The sequence below is a fragment of the Tubulanus polymorphus genome, chromosome 4, assembly GCF_964204645.1.
Source record: "Tubulanus polymorphus chromosome 4, tnTubPoly1.2, whole genome shotgun sequence".
Taxonomy (NCBI): domain Eukaryota; kingdom Metazoa; phylum Nemertea; class Palaeonemertea; order Tubulaniformes; family Tubulanidae; genus Tubulanus; species Tubulanus polymorphus.
Window position 1 is genome coordinate 15,892,899 of NC_134028.1, and position 11,403 is coordinate 15,904,301.

The 11,403-nt window shown below is 37.2% G+C and overlaps 1 protein-coding gene across 4 annotated transcripts in view; it reads left to right on the forward strand.

Moving 5' to 3' along the window:
• LOC141904778 (exocyst complex component 7-like) overlaps positions 1-11,403 on the forward strand; it is a 221,742-nt gene that overhangs the window by 120,481 nt on the left and 89,858 nt on the right. For 3 of the 4 annotated variants that reach the window (XM_074793438.1, XM_074793437.1, XM_074793435.1), the window contains exon 16: positions 1,148-1,207. The exons of the other annotated variant lie outside the window; for it this stretch is intronic. In XM_074793438.1, coding sequence (XP_074649539.1) covers positions 1,148-1,207 — 60 coding nt within the window. The remainder of the gene's footprint in view (positions 1-1,147; positions 1,208-11,403) is intronic. 4 annotated transcript variants of the gene reach the window in all.

Consider the following 11,403-nt stretch of genomic DNA (forward strand, 5'->3'; position numbering starts at 1 on the left):
ATCACTGATTAGCGTTCGTTGCACATTCAAATGAAGAATTTAACAGCTTAGGATTATCCAAATTAGTATATTTTATTATATTTGTATCAGTATAATAGATGTGACACTTTAATACATGATCAACAAAAATCATAACAAAACGATACGGGTATTTATTGTTTATATTCTGGTGACGGAAGTGGTACATCGGCTATTGAAGTCTCACGTATAAGCAAACAAATGATTCTTCGAAATCCTGCCAAACGTGATAAAAAGAACCTTTTTGAAATTTTGGTCATTCTAACCAGGATTTTCATCCAGTAGCATTCAGGGATGTAGAAAAATACAAAAGTAAAACCATTTTTGCTCCTTTTTTCAATGAATTTGTTTCACAGACAGGGAATGAATAAAAAAAGCTAAACCTTATTTTATGTGAACTTAATGATGAATTCAGTGGCAGTTTGAATTCAGTGGCGGTTCCTGTAAACCAAGCTATTAGAAAATGAGGCGTAAGGAGCACTTGCTACTGTCGCAAAAATTTCCCTCCAACTGTTTGTATATTTGCTAGCAGGTAAAACATTAACCATTCAATACGATACCACTATATAATGTACCAATGCTTCAAGGCCCACTGGCCTCTTGTTATACAGATAACAAAGCATGTAACAGGTTTTTCTTGAAAATAAAGCCCTGTGACCTGTAAGATTTTTCACAAAGACTAGTAATGAATTATGTTTTTGCAGATATCTTAAGTCTATATTTCCAAATTGGATGATTTTCTTGGGAACGATGGATCAAGCAGGCTGGACCTTATGTCCCTGGGCACTTGTTAAAATAAACCAATTTGCACGATTAAGAGACATACATTAGTAATATAGTTTTACAAATAGTATGATAACAGGACCTTGAGAGCATGTGACCTATGGTTCTCTAGTTGATGTGAAAGCTTGTAACAGTCATAGTTCCCTCTTCTCTCATGTATGATAAGTCATATTAGATTTGATTACGACCATCAATGGCTACATTTTTTTGATGATGTTTCAGGCAAAATTCTATAAATTTATACATTTTCCTCGAAAATGGAAGACCCATGTTCCAACAAACCAGGATATACATTCTTGTTAGCACTGGATTATATAAGATATGGATTCTTTGGTCATATTTGCAGCTTATATAGTTGGTGCATCTACATGGTATGAACCGGAGGTGCCAAATTTGTTTTTCAAAGGCAAGTCCAGCGTCAAAGCTTTGAATTTTAGTATGCTAAAAGTAACCTAAGTAGACAGTACATTTGTAAATTTGGCTTATATCGCATTTTACACAATTGGGACGATAGGTAACAACTACGTAACTCAATTAATTGCTTTGATGGACATGGACCCTGTTTCAGAGTTTTTGGTTGTACTTTGACCTTTCAGTGAAATCATTTTTAATTATGAAGTGAAATTTTTAGCCAGAACTTTGGAACTGGATCCTACATTTAGTAGTTTAGAACAATTGTAACATCAACTGAGTACATTCTTATAACTGTTTCGTTGTAAAAAAGGCTCTAATTGCACTTTAACACTGTAACCATGATGCTAACATATAAGCCTTATGCCAGAAGTTAGAAAACATGTATCACAACACTTAAAGCGGATTTTATGAAAATTAGCTCTGTTAGTCCACATTCATACAGACAATGAGAATCTTACCTACTTTAATTGTCAATTGTATTAATCGATAGTGCTCACCGATCCATGACTACGGCACAGTGAAATAAAAAGAGGCATCAACTTGAAAGAGGGCATGCATCCATCCTCAGAAAGTGATGTATTCGCTAGGTACGTCGCTAGGCAGACTGAGGGGGCCAGAATAACATTTCATGTTATTTTAAAGCATTTTTCAAGCACTTGAGCATTATAGAAGAGAACGGTCACCAAGCAGATTCCAAGTGAAAATTGATCTGAACCTGCCTTTTTATTGCTCAAAATTTGTGTGCCCTTATTTGATATATCATGCCAAGAGATTTTTTGTTAAAATCTGCCCTTTTCACTTAAACTTATAGTGCAACAATAATGTAGAATAGTGCCCTTTTGAGCAAAGGAGATTGCCTCGTATTGCCTTTTTTATATTGGGGAATCTATTTAAATTCACGTTTTGGTTTAGGCTTAGTACCAGGGATGAAAATCTTATGCGGAAATCCGCGGTTGGATGCTATTTTTATCATTCTTGTGATTCGTGTCGATTTGTTGAGAAAATGGAGGGGGGTACCTGGTAGTGGTTATAGTTTTGAGAAAGTTGTGTGTTGAGAACATAGCACACTTAATGAACAGATCATAAACGTGTCTTAACTGGTGCTATGATCTCCAAATTGCTCATATACAACATCGTTGCAAAACATTAAGCCACCTGCCAGCGCGAGTTTCATCAGTAAAAATCAATAATTTCAATCCACGCACTTTGTGTTGGTCCCGAGCAAAGGATAGGAAAATTATAGATAGGGGCTCCGCTACAATAACCTAAAATATTTTTGACAAGTACTCATGCACTTCCTGCATAGCAGCACCATTCGTATTCAAATTGAGGGAATCACGGTTATAGAATATTTGAAACATGCAGCTAGGGATTCGAACCTGACTGGTCTTACTATATGTATCTAAAAGTTGGATATTGTCGGAGCCATCCTTTTCATTTCCATCCAGACATAAACAACAGACGATGGCAGCAGTCTTATTTTGTCATTAGTCAATGCTGGAAAATGAGCCTCAGATGCTCCAAAATCCCCTTGAAATTTCAAAATTTGTTTTTGGGGGGACTCCCAAACGTTTCACAGTTTCAGTTTCACAGTAAGGGACTTCGCACCTTCGGTGCTCGCAATTGGCCTAGTAGTTTTACTTATTACCGCGTTTTTCAAACTACTCCGTTTTCATCCCTGTAGTACAGAAAGGCAATTTTCATTGCTCACAAATTGCGTGCCCTTTGATTCATTTTTTGCCCAAAACCAAATTTTTAGCCCACTTGAGACTTTAGTCCCAGCGGGCTATTGCGTTCACTTTTCGACCGTCGTCCGTCCGTCCGTAGACGGAATCCAGTTATTTTGGGAAGTTTTGAAGACTCTTCAAGGTAATGTCTTGATATTTGGTTTATACATGTATCTACCCTAGACACATCTTCAGCCCAAGAAATGGCCCTGTCAGAATCAAGATGGCCGACTGGCAGCCATTGTTGTTCGCCAAAATCAGCTCTTTTTACACATTTTTGAACTTATTGAGGGAAATTTTGAAGATGCTTTGATCAATTACCTTGATCTTTCGGATATATGTGAATCCCCCCAGGGTTCATCAGCATAACAAAAATTGGGTCGATCGGACTTAAGATGGCCGTCCTATGACCTTTTTAGTGCCCAAAAATGTTAATATTGGCCCGAATTCTGAGTCCTGTAGCTTCCTACTGGTTTACCATTTCTCATTGTAATTTGTGATGGGTATTCTTTGGAAAGGGATGTTTTATACCTGAGACAGGTATTTTTCATCAGCCAATTATGCCATCTTGGTGTCACCAGTACTCATTCATAAGTGGGAAAAAGTTTTTCCACATTATATTGATACCTAAGCGTATTTTGTTACCACAATCATTTAGAAAGTTGTAGCTCATAACGGGTTCTATGATTGTAGTGAGTTTCAAGGTCATTGGATTTTGTATATGGCCACCAGGAGGCGTTGAATAATGCAATATCTTAGCATTTCTATATTATATTCGTACCTATGCATATTTTGTAACCACAATCAATTGGAAAGTTGTAGCTCATGACATGTGAGGGTGATGGTTGTGAGTTTTAAGGACATTGGTTATTATATATGGTCACCAGGGGTGTTGAATAGTAGAATAACTTAATATTTCCTTATTATATTGGTACCTAGGCATATTTTGTTACCATGATCAATTGCAAAGTTGTAGTTCATGACATGTTCTATGAATGTGGTAATTTTCGAGGTCATTGGGTTTTGAATATCGTCACCAGGGGGCGTTAAATAGTAGAATAACTTAGTTTTTCCATATTGAATTGGTAACGAGGCATATTTTGTTATCACAATCAATTACAAAATCGTAGCTGCTGACATGTTCTATGATTGTGGTGAGTTTCAAGGTTTCGCATTGGTTTTTGTATATGGTCACCAGGGGGCGTTGAATATTGAAATTGTTAGATTGTTGAGCATTTGGAACCACTTCCCAAGTGGGCATGGTGTCCCTGGACCCCTAGTTTCAAGGGCACTCTAAAACTGCTACTGTTGCACGTTGTTCGCTGTTGAGTAGAATTCATACTCCGAAAACTTATACCGGCCATCCATGGATCCACGCAAGAAAGGAATAAACACATTGACTTTCATAACAAGTTCTAACTTATAACTTGTAACATAAAATATAATTAAACTTACAACAATTATGGTTTTAGTCTAATACAACTTGGGTCTGCGTTTTACTTCTGAAACGCTTCTCACATCAAAACCACGGACGACTGCCTAGCCTTTGCTTCCAAAACCGAATGTGTTAAAAGACGGAATTAACGAATAACGCGAACGACTGCGCACACACGAGAACGTGATTTAGGATCAACGGCGCAAACACGCCACTACGAACTAGAATTAATGACGGCGCAAACACATGCACTAGAATTAACGATATTTATTGAAAACACGCAACCTGCTGGTCACGACACATGACACGTCGCCACGTGGTGGTCGGGACATCCGAATTCATCGCTAATATTTCCGGTGACTGCATTACTCTTGCTGACGACGACGACTATTCAGACTCCAACACACCAACCACACGCTATGAACACCATTTTAACCAAAACAATAGCATCAAGCACAAAATTTGCCTGATTTCTTCAGAGAGCCAATCGCTCAAAACTTTTACTTATGGCAGCCATGTTTTTACTTCACCTATAGATGTCAGCACCTGCCGACTACAATATCTTGAAAACTAAAAACCCTAACTCAATATTGCAAGACGAATCACACGTAGTGCTTGTGTGATAGTTTCGATCCGCGCCTGTGATCTTAAAGTCGACATCCACCACTAGCTCATAGAATTTTCGACATTTCAATTAACATTCTACTTTTTTTCCATTTCGAGTTTTAAGAAACCCGGAAGTAAATTTTCAGCAACAATTGTGCAACTTCTGTCCATACGGTCTGCCTTGAAGAATGAAATGTGACAAACATTATTGGTGTCTTATATTTAAAAATGTATACTTTTTTGGGTACATTTCTTGTCATGACACCAAAAAAGTGACAATCGTCTGACAATTTTGTACAAATGTCTTAATCTTTAAACATAGTCCAGTAGTCCGTAAATATCAGTATGGTTTCTTTTAAAAAAATATTGTCCCCGATCCATAGTATCATCAAAATTATTTAGACATATTTTTACTCTTGAGCAAGTCTTTCATGTTTTTTTATCAGGAGAATTCGACCATATCACTCCAGTTCTTCAGGACCTTTACTTGCCACCCGTTTCTGCAAGAATCCAGTATAATATGGCACTGAATCATCTGGCTTCTTTATACTTTTCCTGACTGTTACACGTACCTCTACGTTCTGCTATTTAGGAGAGACTGCTTGTTCCAATTTTCGGCTTGTCTTCATATGGTGGTAGAGGATTCTCCACATATGCTCCCAGACTGTGGAATAACCTCCATGCGAACATACCTGACCCCATTTCTTTGTCATGTGATTCGTTCAAGCACACTGAAAACCGTTTTATCCCGAACTAGCAACACAGTTTCTAGAGGAGCCCATTCAAGCTTTTATAAGGAGCTTTAAGCTATATAAGTGACAATTTATTATTAGGGCATATTATTTTATGGACTTTGCGGTCAGCAAAACATCAATAACAACAGAAACTGAACGCCTTAACAGGAAGAGGAAAGCAACAGAGAAAATGTCTGAGTATATATAGAAGCGTAAAGTTCTGTAAATACATGTATCAATAAATCAATCAAAATGTTCATATTTCTATAGCTATATATTTCTCTCATATATAAATGTTCATATTGAGGAAAGGTACTTTATCACGATGATATATTAATCTTCTGTTTCTTATCCCTATTCTTTATTGTTAAAAACAAAGCAATGTTACAAACAAAATTTTCAGGTTTCATGTATGTAAGTTGAGCTCAAAACCTTACAATGCCAGCATTGTAAGTATCGCTCCTGTTTGAGTATTTGAGTAGTGACACAATAAGCATGCTTGTGGGACCTTCTGAAGCATTTGATCTCAGCGGCGGCAGTGGTTGTACGCCCTTTTCTCTACACCAGTCTTTATATATGTTCACATGAACACAATTTGAATTGTACTTACAGGTTTCATAAATATAGTGCCAGTGCTGCCCTTAAGAAAATGGTGGGGTGGTAAGAAATTTTTTTTCCCGACCTTCATGCTGATCCATGTTTCTACCCAGGGCACATTTTAATTAGGTAGTCTAATTTTTTAGCCAGGTGATTTATGAGAATAATAATGGTTTAAACAAGAAATGAAAATTGTTTTTTCTTATTCTAATTTGGGATTCATAACTGGATTAGGAAGCTAGAAATATAAATACGTTTATTAGTGTTAAAACTGTAATTTTTATTTCCAAATTTCATTCAACAAAGGCCTCATATAAGATATTCTTACCGGAATGGTTTCATTGAATCAAAGTTAGTTTTGCTTACCAGATCGAATCTTTTTTGCATTAAAAAACGTCTGTATCGACGCCTGTCGTTTCATTGCCATTTTGCTGAGTCAGCTGATCGACGAAGTTTTATTACTAACAGAAAAGACTGTGCTCTAATTTCAGTTGCTGCTATAATTATTCATGAATAATTTAACTTTTTTCATTAAAAAAACTTTCATCTAAACTCCACACAAAACAATAAATTCATACACGTGGGCTTGTGAGCAGCGCCGCGCCGCTTAAAGCATGTATTACACTACTCTACTGTATACTGCGTTATGTGTGTGTGTGTGTGTGTGTGTGTATGTGTATGTGTATGTATGCTGCGAGCAATCAATTGCTTGTAGGTGTGTGTAAGCGGGCCCTGAACTTCGCTGAAAAGATTTTAACTATATATTTAACAGCCTTAAGTCCCTTCACTAAGAATAATGATTACTGGTACCTGTATCGGCAGTTTGTTTTGATAAACGCGAATTTCACAGCGCGTCAGGCAAATTGCCGCTATGCTGCTAATCAATAGACTTACATACCGGTTCCTGAACTTCGCTGAAAAAGCTGAATCACTGAAACCCTGAAAATAAAATGCTGAAATTTCAGGGAATTCCCGAAAAACACTGAAAATTCTGGGAATTCCCGAAAAACGCTGAAATCATGCTAGGAACCCACAATACACGTTTTGAATTTTTTTCCGGGGCGGGATCGCTGCCGAGTCCTGAACATTTGCTTTTGTCTCTACCTAATTTTTGGTTGTAGAGACATGCATAAACAGTGTGTGGAGTATGAAAACCTATCAAAACTTTATCACAACTGTATAAGCCAATGTTATTTTCGGTGTCATTGAAATTCGTTAATAAAGGTTCAACTGTCATTGTACTTAGCATAGCTTCAATTGGGTTTCATATTTCTACATTTTCTACAAGGAGGAGCCTTAAAGGGTCGTCCCCGGGTAGAGGTCAAAACTTGGTTTACTTTCTCAACTTGCTGAGATTACCATCTGCATTCATGCCTCAATTTGTCAGGCCTATAAGAGTCGAACAACATTTTCCCATACACAGACTTGGCTTTAGTGTAGATGAAGGCTAGGCACTGCACATTGTGGATAAACTGGAACTCTAAACTCTCAAAATTAAAGGTCAACAAGAAAGATCCAATAATTGAACGTTTATCTTAACTATATTAATTAACACCTTGAAATATACATTATACATTCCGCAAGAGTACATAAAAGAAATCAGTTCTACATTTTATCCGAATCAAGCGTTAAAGCCACAGTTTCGCTTAGCTTGGGCTTGAATTCTGGTTCCATAACTTCGTATTCTATTGAAATCCCCTCGGTTACCTCGGAATATCGCTTAGCTTTTAAAGACTACGAATTTGGTCCCAGGAAAAACAAGTAAAGCGGGGTCTACTGTACATCAGCTGTTGACTTATTTTTCTCTGGTTGAATCAAGTTATTACTAAAATAGCGTTCGTTGTATTTTATGTTTTAAAATTGTGTCGTTTAGCTATCCTGCTACAAATTTCACAGTTGAAGTTCACTGGTGGCATCTGATTGCGTGAAATATAATCACTGCTATAAAAAGTCTTTTCTCGGTATCTGTATGTCCATCAAAGCAACTTGGTCTACGATTCCTCCATTTATAGATAGTCTAAAAATAAGAATTGATACATTTTTCTAACAGATGGTTTGTCATTTCTTTAAAAAACCTAATGATTTTCTCACCACAGCAAAAAAATTATTTGCAATTGTTAAATCCATTCCATGCGCACGATGAATTAAAAAGAAATTAAGTAAGATCCCTTTTGTCCAAAAGCCGCATCATCATAATAGCTAGCTATCAAATTTAACTTACCTCCGGTCTCCAACAGAGAATACCACTGTCGTCCATAGTCATGCGTGACATGTTGACAAAAGAGAAGTGGCAATCATAATCATATTTTATATACATTTGAAATGTTCAAATAAGATTTTTTTGACGCCTTATAAAACGTTACCATTATGAAACCTAAACAATGCTAACCATTCAGCGTCATTTTACAAACGACAACCGTAAATCGATGTGCAAAACGTCACAGGTTTATGTGTACACATACAAGCTATTTGGCAAAATATTATTGATAAAGATGTAGAATGGCTCCCTGTGATTATATAATGACCTCTATTTGAACGTCTGAATGTTATATTGCATTGAATATCATGAGAAGACGTATTGTAATAGTAAAGGATGTATGATTATATCAGGAGCGGCAGGCATAAATAGAAATGATAAGTAAATCGGATTATTCGGTTAAATGGCGGATGTATACACGATTTGGAAGTCTGATATAAAAGTCAGACCCTGTCATGGGGATGCTAGTGGAATGACGAAGCTATCTACGATCTGAGTAGGGCCGGCGTGAATTTCATCGGCGGCTACAAGCGGTCTATATAAAAACGTGTAAACATATAATTTCAATATTCAAATGTTTTAGAAAATATGTTCGATATTAGGGGTATGCAGGTTTCATGAGATTAGCAATTTATAATAGCATAGCTGTCGTATACGGCTCCGCGTCCACTGATGGCATGTGTATAAGGTGACAATTCAATTCAATACTTTATTGATCCTTATTACATTGAAATTCCGGGATAAAATTCCCAAATTCAATAAAGTTACAAATTTTAAACTAAGAAAATACAAAATACAAGACACACGGGTAATTCATACAGAATAACATGTATAAGTTATTTAAATGACAATGTCTACTTCAACCCAGACTCAAGTCTAGGATATCGAGTGACAGCCAAACCGGGCCCCGGGACCGGGCCGGCTGGCTACACGATATGCTCGAAGTCATGATGAAGCAGACATCAGAAGAGCTCTGTCTTCAACCATGGAGGCAATGAAGTTGCAGACCAGCTAAGAGGCAAAAGTGAATCGAAGTCGGTCACAAGTTGACAATTTTTTTATTAATTAGACCAGTCGAAGACTGTATCATCTACCCAATCGCCAAATCTCATAATTCCCCAAATTTCTTATAACTTCGATTTCAAATTTGCAATTCCACATTAGCTTATCCCAGAAATTCTACATTTTTTCGCAGGCGTCAAATAATTTATTAAAGTTAATTTTCTTGTTTCGTCTTGTAGAAGTCAACCATTTCTTGGAATATTCAGCATAGTGTTTAAAAGTGGCTTGTACGGTTGTGAATGGGTTTTCACAGGTTTGCATACTCCACACATACTGTTTTATGAAATGTCTCTATAACTAAATTAGGTCCGGAAAAATAGTTCAAAACGTGTATTGTCGGTTCCTAGCACGATTTCAGCGTTTTTCGGGAATTCCCAGAAATTTCAGCGTTCTTTTTTCAGCGTTTCAGTGATTCAGCTTTTTCAGCGAAGTTCAGGAACCGGCATGTAAGTCTATTGATTAGCAGCATAGCGGCAATTTGCCTGACGCGCTGTGAAATTCGCGTTTATCAAAACAAACTGCCGATACCGGTACCAGTAATCATTATTCTTAGTGAAGGGACTTAAGGCCGTTAAATAAATAGTTAAAATCTTAGATTTTAGTACCCTCCAGAATTTTATTTGGGCATTAGGCTGACATCGTCCAGCCGTTAAAAGTTACCGCTTACCAGCTCATAAGGACAGCACTGTAGTGTGCCATACGACTGCTCCACTTAACAATGTTCACTGACTGTTGACATGTAGCAGAAATTAAAAGAGGCGTTTGTGACAGAATATGGATATCTGTTCCGTCAGCAGGCCACATACACATTTCTGTAATGCTGAATAACTCGGTAACAATGAAACATACTTGGAATAATCGGCCTCACACCAAGCCTTAAACTGCGACATTGGTTCCCTTATTTTTGTCCAATGCCGATAGTTCCTTTGTGAGTCTGTATCCAACGGGACATTTACAATTTAATATGGAGCACTCTCCCTCCGTCGAAATGTAGTGCAATCGGTTTTCCATGACAAAATGCTTGTTACCGTCTGCGAGCACGTAGACTCCTGGAAATAAATTCCAGTACGCTTTGCTCTTTTGCAAAGTCATTGAATAAATATTCCTTTCATGTAAGGCATATGTCGTCTGTATCGTTGTAACATTGGAACACTGAAATTTAAAGTGAGGATGAATTAAAAAATCTTAGATTCCTTTTCCTCAATTTGATTTCTGAGTTGTATAATGTTAATGTATTTATAAGGCCTCAAATGAATAAAATACCTGCTTATATCTCAGAGGATGCATCATCCACGTCATTGTAAAATATAATTAATTTTGGAATTAATAATTGATTTCATTCTCGCACAGAGCGAGTACTCGCGGTAATACGCTCTCTTGTGTCGGGCTTTCTGCTTCGCGCACCTCACTCAAGCCGTTCGAGTACGCGAGTTCCGCGAGCGTTAAACCACCTTCGGAAAATTTTTGAGAACATTTAATATTATAATGAGAACATTTCATATTTTGAATTTTTTGACAAATACGATAATTCTGCATATGATAATCGTAGTCGTTTAACCATTGAAAGTAAACATCTTCAAATCGTTTCGACTTTAGATTCATTTCGTAACATTGCTGGCTGCACGGTGCTTGTAGGTTTTCCACTTCTCGCACTCAAGCTTCAAGAGTAGGACTTCACACTCGAGCGATTGAGGCTCGCGCTCGGGCGATTGAGGCTTTCTAGCATGCGAAACCTGTATCGTGCAATCGAAAGACTCGCACAAAACTGAA